General features: G+C 39.1%; 1 protein-coding gene across 1 annotated transcript in view; it reads left to right on the forward strand.

The window, feature by feature from the left end:
* Positions 1–7,426: 7,426 nt before the first annotated feature.
* Positions 7,427–18,961, forward strand: part of LOC150080941 (pseudouridylate synthase RPUSD2-like) — a 234,786-nt gene continuing 223,251 nt past the window's right edge. Inside the window, exon 1 of the mRNA XM_090380859.1 lies at positions 7,427–7,838. Within this exon, the coding sequence (XP_090236985.1) occupies positions 7,629–7,838 (210 nt within the window). The 5' untranslated portion in view covers positions 7,427–7,628. The remainder of the gene's footprint in view (positions 7,839–18,961) is intronic.

The raw sequence follows: 18,961 nt of genomic DNA on the forward strand, positions 1-18,961 counted from the left end.
AGTATTCGGTAGTTTTAGATAACCCATTGAACAGTGAACAAATTCAAATTATTATATTAGTGCTATCCGTAATAGATTAAACCCGTATTTGTGTCTGTAAATTCCGTATGTCCTCTGGTAGATTTTCTTGTTTTGCTGGACGAAAAAAACCTCAGTTTCTGGGCAAAAAAACCTTGCTGTCTACACCTGAAACCGACTAACTCAGCCACGGAGTGCAAAAGGCACATTTAAAGGTTGGCAGTGTTGTTAATGACAGTAATGGCAGTGTGCTACTGCAGCAGGATCTAGAAAATGGGAAGATGTGCTGGTGAGTATGGGCCTGGCACACCCAGGGTCCTGAGCTGGATATCACCATTCTTATCTTTCTTGGTGATTCCCTTCTACTTTTGTCTCTCTCTCTCTCTCTCTCTCTCTCTGGGTAAATTCAGAAATTTTTTATTTTTTGCCTGGTGCAGCATAAGCCTCAGGCTTCCTTGCACCATATGGCTAATAATAATAATAATAATAATAATAATAAGTGGCAACTGAAGTTTAACTTTGACAAATGCAAAGTACTGCATATGGGTAGAAGTAACCCCAGAGGAGAGGAACGTACCAACTGTGTGGTACTACAGTTAAGGTGGTAGAAAATGAAAAAGACCTGGGAGTAATTGTGCAATCATATATGAAGTTTTCTGAGCAATGCAGAAAGGCTGCCAGGGCAGGTTATGGGGTTTTGTGAATGATATACAGGAATTTTGCTAGCAGGGAAAAGGAGGTGATTGTCCTTCTGTATAAGTCAATGGTCAGGCTATGCCTTGAGATCTGCGTTCAGGTCTGGAGGCCTCATTTTAGGAAGGATGTAGAATTGCTTGAGCGTGTACAGAGAAGGGCAACAAGATTGGTGAGGAGAATGAAGGAATCCTCTTAACAAGAGAGGCTTAAATGCTGCAAATTGCAGCGGCTGGAGACTAGGCGCCTGCGAGGTGATCTGATTGAGATGTATAAGGCCTTGAATGGGTTGAGCACGCTGAATTCTGATAGGATTCTTCCACTTGTTCAGATTACGAACCTAACGGGGCATAAATTTAAATTGAGGAAAGACAGATGTGGAATAGATGCACGGAAATTTGCCTTTAGCCAGCAGGTTGTTAATACTGGAACAAACTTCCATCTGTCGTCGTGTAAGTTGATAGGTTAAATCAATTTAAGGAGGAACTGGACAAACATTTAGAGGGAATGGATGGGTGAATTTTTTTTTTTTTTGGCTGATGCTGCATACGATTGCTTTCTTGCATCACATTCCACTATTACTACTACTACTAGTTTTCCATCTTGTGTGGGAGGATAGTAGTAGTAGTAGCAGTAGTAGTAGTAGTAGTAGTGGCATGTGATGCAAGAAAGCAAGTGTATGAGCTTATGCAGCATCAGCAAAAAAAAAAAAAAAAACAAAAAAAAAAACACACCATTCCCTCCAAATGCCTGTCCAGTTCCTCCTTAAATTTATTTAACCTATCAATTTCCACAACGACAAATGGAAGTTTGTTCCAGCAATTAACCACCCACTGGCTAAACGCAAATTTCCGCACATCTGTTCTACATCTGTCTTTTCTTAATTTGAATTTATGCCCCCTTAGGTTCGTAATCTGAACAAGTGTGGGTGCGAGGTTTGCCTGTGCAGACATTGCTCCTTAAAGCTCTTCAAACAGAGAAGTTTTTCCTGATTTTTTTCTGCTTTATTAGTTTAAATTGTCATATTAACTTATTTTCTAGAGTAGCTTTATATTCCTAGTTACGATACTTAGTTTAAAGTTTAACTTAGACAGAGATTTCGTAGATATTACTTAGTATCGGTAACGGTATCAAATCCACGTGTCACAAATTGAACGAGAGGTCTTTTAACCAAATTTAGTCGATTTATTAACCAATTGTTATATCAAATTATCTTCTATAAGTAGATTATAGACCTAGTCAGGATCCTTAGTTTATTCTAAATTGAGATAGCGAGATTTCGAAGCTAATCAATACTTATGAGTCCGTAGAAATACCGTTCGTGAATTCCCGCCATTTTTACACGATAGCATAAGCTTAGTGTAGTATACTGCATAATATAATATTGTCAATTAATCAGTAAATCTATTAATCTTGATAAACTTTATTGTCAATTAAATTGTATTTTTAACTCTATAAATATATATAACGACTTAATCGTAACAAATAATTAATACATAACTATAGTGGTACACGTGATACGGAAGTTGTATAAAGGGAACACTAGATAATGAAAAAAAAAAAAAATAAAATAAAATAAAATATATATATATATATATAACATAACTGTTTTAGGATATAACTTAAGGATTTAATTTTTGTTTTAAATTTTATTGAATTAAATTGGAATCATGACTCTGACCAGAGCAGCAAAGCAAAAGGCTCAAGCTAATGGGAGTGCTGTGGTTCAGGGGAGAACTGAGGGGGGCAGTTGCCCTCTGAATCACAGTCTATTAAAATGCACTGTTTGCTTGACGTTTGCGGAGCAGTCGGGTACGGGATATGATACTGCCAAGGGGGATGTCTTTGTGTGTGCACGATGTAAGGAGTGCAAGGAAATCAGGCGACAACTCAGCGTTGTTATGGGCCTTTATGAGACCTTGAAGGACGGGGTGGATGCCCTCGAAGGAAATAAATTGAGGGGCCCATCAAGCTCTCAGCTGCCCACATCAACGCCAGAGCTTGCACTTGGTCATCAGGCAACACAGGGGCAGCCCCCTAGGCAGAATGCGCTGGTCCCACAGGAACTAGTAGTTGTTGGTGACTCTATTGTCAGGGAAACGGGGAACATGCTTTGTAAAAAGGACAGGTGGAATAGGACCAGGGTATGTCTGCCAGGGGCAAAGGTTGATGACGTTGTAGAGCGGATATCATCTTTTAAGGGCACAAAAGGTGATATAGTTGTACACGTTGGCACTAATGATATTAAGAGTAGGAGACCGGCGGAATTACTTAGCAAGTACAGGTCACTGTTGAAAAAAAGCCGTGAATTAGGGTTGAACTTGAAAGTGTCTGCAATTCTGCCCAGACACGATAGGAGGGAGTATATGATGAGAGCCTTGTCGATCAATTCGGCCCTGGAGGGATTGTGCAAGGCTCAAGGGGTAGAATTTTTTTCAGCCTGGACTGTACTTGTTAACAGGAGAGATTGCTTCTACAGGGATGGGATACACTTAAATAGAAAGGGTGCAAGAATTTTTGCTGATGCTGTCGAGGCAGTGTTAGGTGGGTCGGAAAACTGCTAGTTGGGGGGGATACAAGGACTAATAGATTAACAGTAGCCACTGGCAGAGGTGGAAGTGATTCTTGCACTGCTTCTATTCAAATGAGCAGAAGTCTGAAAAACAAGATGCAGGATATTTCAGAGACTGCTGGTAGTCATTGCGTTACAAGTAAACACATGGGTTGTGTTAGGGTAGCTAAGAATAGAAACAGGTGCATGTATACCTGCGTGTACACCAATGCTAGGAGTTTGGTAAATAAATTTGATGAATTTGAGGTACTGCTCAAAACATCAAAGGCAGATATTGTTGGGATATCAGAGACGTGGTGTCACACAGATATAAGTAATGCGGAACTGGAATTTGGGGAATACAATGTATATAGAAAGGATAGACAGGACAGGAGGGGAGGAGGGGTTATGCTATTAATTAAGAAACACAAAGTCAAAGGAAGTGAAGCCAGTTGACATCGATGGACAGGGCAGTGTCGAGTCAGTTTGGTGTGACATAAGCATAGGGAAATCAAAATTGAGAGTAGGAGTGTGCTATAGGCCTAATGACTCTGATGAGTATAATAATATATTGTACAGGGAAATAGAGTGGGCCAGTAAATCAGAGAGTCTTATAATGGGGGATTTTAATTTCCCAGATATTGACTGGAATTTGTGGGTTGGTCACTCGCACACTAGCAAGGCTTTTGTGGATTTATTGAATGATTGTTTTCTACATCAGCATGTTCGTGAGGCAACAAGAGGGAGCAATACTCTTGATCTGATTATCAGTAGTGATTCTTCATGCATTAAGAACCTGCAGATAAATGAACCACTAGGTGGCAGTGATCACAGTGTGTTGAAGTGGGATTTACTCAAGGAGGTAACTATCATCAGAGGTAAAGGGAAGGGTTTTTGTTTTCGTAAAGGCGACTATGATGGTCTGAGACAGTATTTAAATTCTATACAGTGGGACCAACTGATGATGTTACCAACAGCAAACTCAAAATGGGAAGCATTCAAGGAACTAATCTTGGTGGCTACCAGGCTTTACATACCAACTAAGAAATGTTGTTCAAGGTTTAGGCCTAAATGGTTGTCAGATGGACTAATGAGACATGTGGCAGAGAAGAAAAATGCATGGGATACATACAAATTAATGGGTGACATGGAAGCCTATGATAGATATAAGTTGGTCTGTAACCAAGTCACAAAGGAGATTAGGCAGGCAAAGGCAGACTACGAAAAATCCTTGGCAAAGGATGCAAAGAAAAACAGAAAGGAGTTCTTTACATACCTGAACTCGAGAAGGAAAGGGATGAATCAGATTGGTCCACTGGATATTGATGGTTCAACAGTTGAGGATCCTGCTCAGGTGGCTAACAATCTAAACGAGTATTTTGCATCTACATTCACGCATGAGGAGTTATTCAGGAAGGAGAATGATGTAGGTAAAGTAAACATTGGCAGTGAGCTGGATGATTTTGTAATAACTGAGAGGAAAGTGGAGGAGAGATTGTTGAGGATAAACATAAAAAAGGCACCTGGGGTGGATGGGATCTATCCAGTTATATTAAAGGAGGCAGCAAAGGAAGTATGCAAACCCCTAGCCATAATTATGAGAGCTTCTTTGGACTCAGGGGAGGTACCCATAGACTGGAGATGTGCAAATGTAACCCCAATTCACAAAGGAGGATCAAAGGCTGACACAAGTAATTATAGACCTGTTAGTTTAACTTCTGTTCCAGGTAAATTAATGGAGGCACTGGTTAAAGAAGCACTGCAGGATCATCTAGACAAGAATTCAGTTATAACTCAGACGCAGCATGGTTTTTGTTAAGGGCAGGTCTTGCCTGACCAATTTGATTGGATACTATGATGTAGTCACAAAAGAACTGGATGCAGGGAATAACTTTGATATTATATATTTGGATCTTAGAAAGGCTTTTGATACTGTTGCACATGGAAGACTACTGCACAAATTGGAGCAGTGTGGCATTGGAGGCAAATTGCTGCTATGGATAAGGGGATGGTTGAGTGGCAGAAGACAGAGAGTGGTAATCAATGGACACTGCTCAACGTGGACTAATGTTATTAGTGGAGTTCCTCAAGGTTCAGTGTTGGGTCCATTATTGTTTTCTGTATTTATAAATGATATTGATGATGGTATATCGGGCTTAATGTCCAAGTTTGCAGACGATACAAAGGTTGGCAGGGTTGTCAAGGACACTACTGACACTATGCTGCTGCAACAGGAGATAAGAAGGCAGATATGAAGTTCTCTGAGCAGTGCAGACGAGCTGCAAGAGTAGCTCATGGTGTCTTGTCAATGATATACAGGAATTTTTCTAGCAGGGATAAGGAGGTGATTATTCCCTTGTATAAGGCAATGGTTAGGCCACATCTTGAGTACTGTATACAGGTCTGGAGGCCTCATTTCAAGAAGGATGTAGAGCTGCTGGAACGGGTACAGAGAAGGGCAACAAGATTAGTAAATGGAACAAAGGGTTGCTCTTACGAAGAAAGGCTTAAGTTTTGCAAATTACAGAGTCTGGAGACTAGGCACCGGCGAGGTGATCTGATAGAGGTGTATAAGGCTTTGAATGGTTTGAGCATGCTCAATGCCAATGGGATTCTTCATCTTTCTCAGAATAATCACCTCAGAGGGCATAAATTCAAATTGAGGAAGGACGGATGTCGGATAGATGTGCGGAAATTTGCCTTTGGCCAGCGGGTGGTTGGTTGGTGGAACCGACTTCCATCACTTGTTGTTGAAGTTGATAGCCTAAACAAATTTAAAGCTCAACTGGACAGGTATTTCGAACGAACGGAGGGGTGAAATGGGAGAGGGTTTTTTTTTTTTTTTTTTTTGGCTGATTCTGAATAAGCTTGCTTTCTTGCATCATATGCCTCTACTAATGCTAATGCAATGCTAATGCTAAGTGGAAGGATCCCATCAGAATTCAGCATGCTCAACCCATTCAAGGCCTTATACACCTCAATCAGATCACCGCGCAGGTACCTAGTCTCCAGCCACTGCAATTTGCAGAACTTAAGCCTCTCTTGGTAAGAGAGGCTTAAGTTCTGCAAAGGCCAATTTTGTTGCCCTTCTCTGTACACGCTCAAGCAAATCGACATCCTTCCTAAAATGAGGTTTCCAGACCTGTACGCAGTACTCAAGGCGTGGCCTGACCATTGCCTTATACAGAGGGACAATCACCTTCTTTTCCCTGCTAGCAAAATTCCTAATATCATTGACAAAACCCCATGACCTGCCCTGGCAGCCTTTCTGCATTGCTCAGAAAACTTCATATCTGACTGCACAATTAACCCCAGGTCTTTTTCATTTTCTACCACCTTAATTGTAGTACCACACAGTTGGTACTTTTCTCTGGGGTCATTTCTACCCATATGCAGTACTTTGCATTTGTCAAGGTTAAACTTCAGTTGCAACTTCTTAGCCCATCTAGATCCTGTTGCAGTAGCACACTGTCATTAACAACCCTGCCAACGATACCACTGCGCTACCATGCAGACACTGAACAGTGAACAAAATGTTTCTGCCATTATTACTAATTTTGGTAAAATATTTTTTCCCACACTTTCGTATTTTGATCTTGCTTTTGGGGAATGATCGCTGTAATAATCGAGTTTGCAAAATAAGTCGACATTGATTGATTGCGCGTGCAAGTGTGAGAGAAATATCCTTATCGGTGGAAGTCACTGTTGACATCTTTCTTTCAGGCATTCCATCTGTACAGTATAATAAAGGTCTTTAATGATTTCGCCTCCACCATTCCCTCTATTGTTGTTGGGTCTTTAGAAGCATCAGCAACTAAGAACATTATTGCGCACTATGCAGTTTGTAAATTGCATGTATTTTGATCGCTTGTCTGTTTGCCAGATGTTCAAGTCCATGGGGAAAAAAAATACATGCAACCTTCGACCGAGACTGATTTTTATAGCCTTTTCTACGTCATGGAAAAGGCTATAAAAAATTCCTTGTACCACTGAGGTGATTCGAGCTCAGCTCTTTTAAACCCTGTGTGGGGAGGGCAGTGATTATATCAACTGTGCTTTCCGCGAGGGCACCATCCCACAGCATATTTCCTAAAAAAACATAATTGAGGTATACCTAGATCATATTACTAGATGGCGGTTCAGTGCCGGCTGTTTCGCATGTTTGTGTTGTGGTTTGGAAGCAGAAGGTAATGTGCTATAGAATTTTGTTTACCGTGTGCTGTTTAACAATTCATTTTTCTTCTTATTTTGGTGACAGAGGTGACTCTGCGTAAAATATCAGTAGGATATCGAGCAGTATAGAGGGCCATTTTGAATATTCTAAAATTCAGGTGCTCCTTATCACAGAGTAAGATATTCCTACTCTATGCACCTCATGATGGTGTTAAAATTGTATCACACACTTAAATCAGCTGGTACCAAAATTATTGAGCGACTATCATCCTCACCTCGTGAGCTTAACGTTCAACTCGCATCTTCTGTTTTTCTGCAGCATAAATTATGCTCATCAGTTCCTTCTGTAAGTGATACTTTCACAAATCTTGTGCAGAATCAAAAACCCTGTAAAGATGATTTGGTAAGTTGCCATCAACAGTAGTGAATAGATTTGCGATTTTTTCAAATCTCTGACAGGGAGAAGGGCCTAATAGTAAAAGTAATCCTGAATTTTTTTTCATGTAAAGTATATTTTTTTGGGATTACTATCAAATTAAAAAGTGAATTTGTTAAGTTTTATTTATTTGGGATTAATCGAAGTGCATAGAAATTAAAATATTTTCTGGAGAACATTTAATGTTGTAAATCTCATTAATTAGTTGTTCGATTTACTTTTTAAGTTTAGTCCCAATGTTTATGTAGCTAACAATTTTTTTTAATAATAAAAAGTTACAATTGATTCTAAAAATAGCTTAAAATAGGGATACACTTGTAAAAAGTCACCAGAGGTCGATTTTGTGAAATTGTTAATTTTTAAAGTAGCTCATTAGTATTATTAGTAGAGGCATATGATGCAAGGAAGCAAGCTCATACACAATCAGCCAAAGAAAAAAAAAAAAAAAAAAATGTGCACATCCATTCATTCTAAAAGTCCGTCCACTTTTTACTTGAATTTATTAAAGCTATCAACTTCCACAATGACAGATGGCAGTTTGTTCCAGTAATCATCTACCCTCTGGCTAAAGGCAAATTTCTGCACATCTATTCTACAACTGCCTTTCCTCAGTTTGAATTTAAGCCCCCCCCCTCAGGTTCGTAATCTGAGCAAGAGAAAGAATCCAATCAGCATTGAGATTGCCCAATCCATTCAAGGCTTTATACACCTCAATCAGTTCACCTCGCAGGAGGCAGGGCTGTACTTATAAATAGGCACATGAGGCACTAGCTTCAGGCCTCATGATAGAGGGGCCTCTTTAATAAGAAACTTTTAAATCGACTTCTGTTTTTTAAAGCTCTGTTCTAAACTAGGGGCCCACTTGTGCCTACCATGTTTACATTGTAAACAGAGACAGTTGAAATTTATTGAAAGTGTGGATGACTTATTTCTCCAAAAGAACAGATTAATTTCCAGAATAAAGAAAAATCACTCTCTCCTAATTTTCTAATAGGGTGTAACAATAGAACACATGCTGACCATGGTGTATTATCTGCATTGGGAATATGCCTTAATCTTTTCCACTGGCTACGAACACAAGAAAGCAATGACCAGTGCGACTTCTCAATATAGTATGTGGGAGATGTGGTTGTAAATGTATTATGAACAGTAAATTGTGGATTTTAATCCTTATAGTTCTTAATTCGTGCTTTCTAAAGCAGAAGTAGCAGCAGCAGCAGCTCTATTGCCTGAAGGCCAGAGGTTCGTTATATGGAAATTTTATTCTCTCTGCAGAAACTTTTAATTGTACCACCCATGGATTTGAGAATCTATATAAGCTGAGACCTGAAAACTGTAACATTTAGTTTAATTGATGATGTGCAAAGTTAAAGTGTGATACGCCAGAGTGCACACACTGAAGTAAATATAGGTATGTATATATCTCTCTGAAAGTAGTGTTGTAGTTTAATAAATTTTGATTCTGTTGTAACAGAAAATTTAAATATCAGATATATGTAATGTTTTGTTATCTATTGTGACTATGGTATACATTTCCTTTATTGAAAGATTCTTGTTTTCTTGCTCTTAAAATATGAATTGATTCAAGTATTAATTTTTTATATTGAATCATTATCAGTTATATTACTTTTAAGCTGTTACTATAATCTCATTTGAATTAAAAATCTGAAATTGTCAATGAACAATGAATTAAATGAAGCAGGAATTAAAACAATGATATATTAATATTTAAAAAGGCATTAATCATAACAGCAGCAATGCCAAAGAAGAAATTATTTCAAATATTGAGTATATGTACAATATTATTAATGATGGATTTAGATCAACATTTCCAAATGTCAAAACAATTCTGAAAATATTTCTCACAATTTCTGTTACAAACACAAGCGGGGAAATGGTCATTTTCTGTTCTCAAACAAGTAAAAAACTATTTCAGGAATAATTTAATTCAAGATAAAATGAGTAATTTGTCATTGTTATTTATTAAATCTGAACTACTAAACAGCATTAATTACGATGATTTAATTGATATTTTTGTCAGGGCAAAGTCGAGGAAAAAATGTTTATGCACATAAATTGTATGAACTATAATTTAGCTATTGTGTTATAATTTAGTGTATTAAGTGTATTATAAAACACACCTGCTATTTTTACTGTGAACAAACAAGATGTGGATGTTTTATAATATTTTTGTAATTATTTATAATTAATTTATAATAATTATTTATAATTTTCGATATTATTTTAATGTGCAAGTTTTTTTTTTTTGGACTGGTATCCTAAAAGGGGCCCTGCAAGAGCTTAGTGCCTCAGGCCCCCAGTAGTATAAGTACGGCCCAGCTTGCAGGTGCCTTGTCTCCAGCTGCTGCAATTTGCAGAATTTAAGCCTTTTTTGGTAGGAGTACCCCTTTGTTCCCCCTCACCAATCTTGTTAACCTTCTCTGTACTAATTTTAGCAACTCTGCAACCTTCCTAAAATGAGACCCCCAGACCTGTATGCAGTACTCAAGTGTGGCCTGACCATTGTCTTATACAAAGGGATAATCACCAACTTATCCCTACTAGCAAAATTCCTGTATATCATTGACAAGATCCCATGACCTGCTCTGGCTTCCTGTCTGCACTGCTCAGAAAACTTTATATCTGACTGCACAATTACCTCCAGGTCTTTTTCATTCTCCACTACCCTGAGTGTAGTACCAACCACACAGTTGGTACATTACTCTGGGGTTACTGCTACCCATATACAGTACTTTGCATTTATCAATGTTAAATTTCAGTTGCCACTTCTCAGCCCATCTGCTCAACTTTTCTAGATCCAGTTGCAGTAGAATACTGTTATTAATAACCCTGCCAATCTTTGTATCATCTGCAAATTTGCACAATAAGCCTGATTACCTTCATTGATAAATACACAAAACAACAATGGGCCCAGCACCGAACCCTGGGGGACTCCATGAAGAGTAGTATCCATTGATTACCAATCTCTGTCATCTCCCACCCAACCACCCTTTTATCCATTGTAACATAATGCCATACTGCTCCAATTTTTACATATCATTACAGTAGTCTTCCATGCGCAATAGTGGAAATGCTGACAGCTCCTCCTTTATAACATTTTTATACATAATACAAGTATTAAATAGTTTTGTAAGATATTATTTTAATGTGCAAGTGTATGAGCTGAAATGTGCTGAAAAAATAGCTTAATAATACAGTGATATTACAATTATATCAAAATGGATTGGAATGATTGTGTTAATTTTAATTTTTCTGGCTACCATTCTGTGATTTGGATAAATTATAACAAAATCCAGAACTGAAACATGACAAGCATTAGCCCAAAGACTGAAGTTGTCATTTCTCCAAGTCAAACTGCAGATGGGGCAACTCTAGTTGTGCAACAGGGGGAGGTGGGAGTGGTAAAGTAGATGCACTCACATTGCTGAAGTGCCTGTACCATTAAGGACCCTCATGTTTATTGTTAAAGATCTTTAACATTAAATATGGGGCCAGTCTAAAACTGGACCCTAAAGCTCAAAAACTGCACTTGGTACTTCTCAAAGCAGAAAGATGGCATTTCTAGTTGTTCACATGGGGATGGGGAATAGGAGTGTGGTGGATGTTTTCACGCTGCTAGTGATGATCTGTCTATAAGGATTCCATACTTATTGTTCAGAATCTTCCTGGATTATATTGCTGTGGGGGGGGTGGAAGTGGAATCACACTTTTTTACTGCATCATCAGTAACAGTGTGTATGCTGCACTCCCCCCAGCATAAATTTGTATTTTTCTAAATTGTAATATGTTTGATTTGTTAAAAAAAAAAAAATTCACTGCAGTAAAAACATTTTTAACAGACTGAATGGGGCTAAGGCTTGTTTGCTAAATCTGATTATTAAATTTTAAAGAAAGAAGTTGCTAGAATTTTTATGAAAGAACGCTGTACTATGAGATAAAAAAAAATATTTTAATGTTTTCGTTTCATAGTATATTTTATATATATATATATACACACAAACACACACACACACTGAAAGGACAGAGTTATAGAATACCTGATTCCTAGGCAACATGGCATTGTCATCCCTTCTGCTAATGGATGAACCCACCACTTGGCAGGTATATAGGTACGCTTCATCACTGCATTCATGTAGATGGTAATTCTCTGTCAGTATGGATAAATGTTGTGAGTTAACTGACTTTGAAAGAGGGATGATAGTGTGTGCCTGACACAAGGATCACTTTTTTTTGTAGGTAGTACAGGAATTGCACTATCTCCATTCGACAGTATCAAGAGTGAATCAGAAATGCAGCATTTCTGGAATAACATCTCATCGTGGACAGTGCTGTGGGTGGAGAAAGGTGGTGGATCAATGTGGGCATCGACATCTGTTTCACATTGTTTCAGCCAACCGGAGAGCGACAGTGGCACAAATCACTGCCAACTTTGACAAGGGAGGTGCCAGTAATGTCTCCACCAAGACCATCGGGTGATCATTAGCCGCAATAGGTTATGGGAGCCACCAACTCACCTGAGTCCCATTGCTAACACCATGACACAGGACTCTTATGCCTCAGCTGGGCGAAAGAACATCGGCACTGGACTTTGGATGATTGGAGATGGGTCTCCTGGTCCAATGAGTCCTGTATCCAGTTATTTCGAGTGGACAGAAGGGTGCGTATCTGGCAGAAATCACACGAAGCTATGTAATCATCCTGTCAACGAGGAACTGTTTAGGCAGGTGGATGGCTAGTAATGGTCTGGGGCGTGTTCAAGTGGCACACATTGGGGCCTCTGGTACATCTAGAAGCATCTCTGAACAGTCCAGGTTACATATCAATCCTTGTAGACCCTCTGCATCCCTTCATGGTCATCATGCACCCAGAGGACATTGGGCTCTTCCAGCAGGACAATGCACCTCCGCAAAGAGCCATGGTGACTAGAACATAGTTTGAAGAGCATTCTGCAGATTTTACCACCATGGAATGACCTCCCCGTTCACCGGAAATCAACCCTGTGGAGCATCTTTTTGGGATGCTGTGGTCTGTGGAAAGGTCTGTTCGAGCTTTGGATTCCTCCACCCAGGAATGAGACAGAATTATGGACAGCAGTGCAGCAAGAATGGATGGAAATACCTGTGGAATGCTTTTGTGAACTAGTGTACTCAATGCCTCTCTGTGAGACTGCCCTTATCCAGGCGAAAGGTGGGTCTACCCATTACTAGGTAGGTAGGTATCCCATGATTTCCATCCACTCAGTTTATATTTATTTTTATATATATGGAATAAAAGCAATAAAGACTGTATTTTTCTGTACTAACCAGTTGTGCCGAGTAGAAGAGCTTGTAATTTTGTTCTGTCACATAGTGACAATGGAAACTGACTGAAGCTTATTCAGTGTAAAGAGCCCCCTGAGTACCCTTGATGGAGGTTCATATGACACTCTGGACTTGGTGCATCATAGCCTTAGTCGCCCATGCACCATCAAAACCACAAATCATGTGACACTGCTTATGTTAGACATGTTTGATAGATTAATGGAAGGTGGGGTAGAGGTTAATCTCTTAAAGAATGCAGATCACATGAATTTTGTTTTGGTTACACTTCCTTATAATAGCGGGAATAGTAAAACATTGATTTAGGGACAGAATTATAATAGCTGGAACTGTAAACATGACACATGCATTATTCCAGCAAGTTACTTCAGTGATCATAAGAACAAAAATATTTCTTTTCACACTAAGAATTCTGCTGTTAGGTTCAGAATAAAGTATCTTTCCATCTTCTTAGTCTTCCTTTATTTTGTTTGCTTGTGGGGTCTCCAGTTCTTTAATATTTTTTGTGCATTTGTCATTCTCTATCCAATGTGTATGTTTTTTGCATTCTTTATCTTGTTATGTATCCATTTATTAATAGATTGTATTCTGCATTGTTTTTTATAATTTCCCCACATTTTTAACTTTATCTCTTAATGTTTTATTATTGTCCTGTGTTTTTATTTTTGTAGTTTCATTTATTTTTTTTTATTTTTGCTGTTTTACCCCTTGTGTTAGATGTATACATTAGTATAGGGCTCACTGTAGTTTTATATACAGTATTTTAATTTTAGCATCCTAATTAATATTTGTATTGTTCCAGATTATATAACCCTCCTGATTGGATATTGTACTCACTTTTAATACTTGTTCTACTTCTGTTTGAGTTATTCTTGAGCTATTTATACAGGGTGTTTCAGTTAAACGTTTCAGAACTTCTAAGAGGGGTAGGGTACATCCTGACAACTCGAAATCATATAGCAATGTGGGGTCGGAAATGCTTTCCTGAAGCGGTGTTGTACACAGAAGCACCATAAAGAAAAGAGACCGTAAGTGAGAAATCGTTTTAATAATACATGAAAAGAAGCAAAAGGTACATGGATTAAAGTAAGTGTTCGAAGTTTCTTCCACGGGCTACAATGCACGCCTCACATCTCCGACGCATGGACATCCGAACATTCTGGAATACTCCAGGCGAATTTCGAATTTCTTCGGCAGCTACTGTGATTCTTGCAACCAGCTCCTCAGCATTGTCAACAGGGGTGTCATAAACTAGCGATTTCATATGACCCCAGAAATAAAAATCAAGACATGATAGGTCGGGTGACCGAGCAGGCCAACGCACGGGACCACCACGTCCGATCCACTGTTGACCAAATGTGACATCCAGGTAGTTACGAACATCTCCGCTATAATGGGCAGGGGCTCCATCGTGTTGGAACCACATTGTCTGTTGCGTCGATGCAGAAATCTGTTCATCTCTCAAAAGTTGTGGCAATACTTGCTGCAGAAAGATCAAGTAGATAGGTCCGGTTAGACGACACGGTAACAGGTAAGGTCCGATGAGGTGATCTCCCATAATACTGGCCCATACATTGACCGAAAATCGAATCTGTGCTGCACGACGTCGTATTGCATGCGGGTTCTCGACCGCCCAGATATGGTCGTTATGCGTGTTGAAAATTCCTTCCCTTGTGAAGGATGCCTCATCGGAAAACAACACTTCAACAGGAAAAAGGGGATTTGTAGCACATTTTCCAAGGTACCACTGTGCGAAAGCAATACGAGGTGCATAATCCTCCGGTTGCTGTGTCTGGACACGCTGCCTGGAGTATTCCAGAATGTTCGGATGTCCATGCGTCGGAGATGTGAGGCGTGCATTGTAGCCCGTGGAAGAAACTTCGAACACTTACTTTAATCCATGTACCTTTTGCTTCTTTTCATGTATTATTAAAACGATTTCTCACTTACGGTCTCTTTTCTTTATGGTGCTTCTGTGTACAACACCGCTTCAGGAAAGCATTTCCGACCCCACATTGCTATATGATTTCGAGTTGTCAGGATGTACCCTACCCCTCTTAGAAGTTCTGAAACGTTTAACTGAAACACCCTGTATATACTCTGATAGTTAAACTTATTTAATCATCCTATAATTTTCCCTTCTAATTCCAATTTAAACAGTGTTTTTTTTTTTTTTTTTTTTTTTTGCTTTTATTAGTCTTTTTGTTTTTCTTATGGGTATTTCTACTTCCTATTTTGCTTTCTGATGAATATTAATGCCTCTGTAAATTTTCATTATCTGACATTAATGATGCAACTTTCCTTGAAATTGACAAGCAAACTACATATGCAGAAGAGGAAAACATCATCTTTATAGCAAATTATATTTTTTTATTCTAATTCCTTTATTTATTGTTCTAATTTATTTCCTTAATTCATGCATTACTAGACTAAAGAGAGAGTAGGACTCGAATCTCTTTGTCTTATCCTTTAATTACACTGAACAACAAATTTTGGGTCATATCTTATGGGCATGAAAGTAAGTTTACTTTATAGATTTTGGGGTGCTAAATGCAGAAACAGCACTTAAATGTTTTTATATTTACACAAGGTATATTTATTTATATGGCAGTAAGATGTAGCTATGAACATACCTTTATCAAACACGGGACCTTTTTACCTTTCGCTTGTATTCAGTTTCGGGAGCATCCGTTTTCACCATCCAACAATAATTGCCAACATGTTGGCACTCCATTTGCTTTTGTATCTTTGTTCCATTGCTGCAATGTCTTGATGGAAGTGCTCACCATGTTTTTTGCTGATGGCACCACAGCTTGGAGGGAAGAAATCCAGTTGTGAGTGCATCTTCAATGACACGTTGCACCTCAGTTTTTCGTAAGAAGTAACGAGATCTTCCACAAGCTACCTGTAGTTGTGCCAGCTATAACATTTCCTAGAAAATCAGTCAAGACATTTTGAAAGGACTAATTTCTTGCTGTCACCAAGGACACATTCGACCTGTTCATCTTTGAAAAGTTGCATTATTTGTGGACCAATGAAAATGCCTGCCTTAATCTTCTCTGTACTAAGCCTTGGGAATTTCTCTTGCATGTGAATGCAGAAATTCACTTTCAAAGCCTTCACAAAATGGCCCCGAGTGCCAAGCGATAGTGACAAGCGATTTTCTTCCAGTGATTATAAAGTGATCTCCAAAGTGATATAGTTTCTTTATTTTCCAGTGCGTCTGTTATTTTATTTACTTGAAGTGGTTCTGTGCTTTAAAAGTCAAAAGTAAGAACCCAGAAAGGCAATCCACCTTTCTTTTCTTATTCCTTATATATATATCACTAACCAAATCCACTAACTTAAACAACCGCTTGGTCACTGGTGGCACCGCTCCTGCCTCCACGTGGCGGGGCCGGTAACCTGGGGGAAAAACCAACCCTCGGGGCGAAAAGGAGCAAAGATGGAAACAAATGAATTTCCACGTTTAGAGCCGAAGTGCTCTCAACATGAACTTGACAATGACACCGATCATGACTTCTCTCTTTCAAAGAGACTTAAAAAAGACACTAGGAAGCAGGAATCTCCAGCTTTCCTAATAATACACTCTTTGTCATCCCAACCTGTGAGCAAGCTCTCACCTTTCATCATCCAGAGATGCCTTGAAAACGCTGCAGGTTCACCAAAAATGGTTAAACGTCTCCAATCAGGAGATCTACTAGTAGAGACTTGTTACTCAAGACATTCTGAGTTATTACTACAACTTACTTCTTTAAGCGGAATACCAATTCAGGTTACCCCACACAACACACTAAATTCTTCCAAAGGAGTGATCTCCGAATGGGATCTATTATATGTTTCTGAGGAAGAAATTGTCCAGGAGCTAAAAGATCAAAATGTCTCTCATGCAAAACGTATCATGATCAGAAAAGACGGCAACTTAACTCCCACGCGAAACATAATCTTGACTTTCAGTACGCCAAATCTACCGGATTCTGTCAAAGCAGGTTACTTGAATTGCCGCATTAGGCCTTACATCCCAAATCCGCTCAGATGCTTTAAATGTCAAAAGTTCGGCCATTCTCAGACAGCATGCCGTGGAGACGCCATATGTCCAAACTGCAGCTGCAAGAATCACACACAAGCAGAATGCAAAGCTCCAACACCACAGTGTCCTAATTGTAGTGGCAAACATCCAGCCTACTCTAAAGACTGTGAACTATGGAAGATAGGTAAAAAAATACAAAAATATAAAATTGAAAATAAAGTCTCTTACCAAGAAGCGAAAAAACAGATCAACTTAAGTATGCCAACGCGCACTTATGCTTCTACCACTCTCAAACATGAATCAGTAGCATGTCAGACTGAAGTATCCATCTCTCCAAATATATCAATATCAGACTGGGCACGATCAGTACTCTTGATCCAGCATCCATCTAAACCGAATTCAATAGACCAAAGCAATAACACGCCACTCACAATTCCAACCCAGAGACTTCCGCATCATCAGGCAGCAGAAAATTTGCAAAAACCGCATTCTGCTGAGACGAAAGTATCAGGTCTAACAAGCATGGATACGGATGATTCTATCGGTCAAGAAGAACTGCTTGAAATACATGCAGAAGATGATATGGACGACAGCAATGAATCGGGACGTCCCACTTTTCCCCGAAGAGAAAAACCAAAACCGGACCGTCATAAACAGTCAACATATAAAAAGCAGTCAGATACATCTTCCACGAACAAAACCAAATAATGGAACACATCATTCAATGGAATTGTAGAGGTTTTCGTAGCAACATCGATGATATTAATGAACTAATTCACTGCTTCAATCCGGTAGCTATGTGCCTACAGGAAACCAACTTGACTCCCCAAGTTTCCACCACAGTCAAAAATTACACTATCTACAGACAAGATAGATCTGACACTAATAGTGCTCATGGAGGAGTAGCCATCCTGTTGGACTCAAGAGTTCCTTCCAGATGCATTCCATTGCAAACCTCTTTAGAAGCTGTTGCCACACGCATAGTAATTGGAATCACCGTTACATTGGTCTCAATTTATCTTCCACCAAATCGTCCATATTCTATCCAGGAAATCGAAGATCTCGTGTTGCAACTACCAGTTCCCTTCTGTCTACTAGGTGACTTTAATGCTCACCACCCATTATGGGGTTCTTCCAGCTTAGACAGGCGTGGAAAACTTGTTGAAACGTTAATAGATAGACAGGATCTAACGTTGTTAAATACTGGCTCTCCTACCTATGTTCATTTTCCTACCGGATCAACCTCTGCAATAGACCTTTCCATTTGCTCTCCAGTGCTCTATCCAAGTATCCAGTGGGTAACTCTTAACGACCCTCACAACAGCGATCATTTCCCAATAATATGCAAAGTTCAAACTTCCCGTTCATTACCAACAGACAATCCAGTAAAATGGAAATTTCCGAAGGCTGACTGGATAAAATATAGCTCGCTTGTCTCGTTCGACAACCATATCATACAGTGCTCTTCTATCAACCATGTTACTGAACATATAACAAACCAAATATTAACAGCTGCAACTGCTGCAATTCCACAATACCAAGTCAGGAAAAAGCGAAAATTAAACTATTGGTGGAACGAAGAGTGCAACAATGCAAAAAAAGAGAAAAACAAAGCTTGGAATCAATTCCACAAACATCCAACCACTTCCAATCTTATTAATTACAAGCGACTTAGAGCAAGAGCCCGTTATATCAGACGGAAAGCAAAAAAAGAATCTTGG

This window comes from Mastigoproctus giganteus, chromosome 9 (genome assembly GCF_048544385.1).
Source record: "Mastigoproctus giganteus isolate SK-2022 chromosome 9, ASM4854438v1, whole genome shotgun sequence".
In the NCBI taxonomy this organism is placed as follows: Eukaryota; Metazoa; Arthropoda; class Arachnida; order Uropygi; family Thelyphonidae; genus Mastigoproctus; species Mastigoproctus giganteus.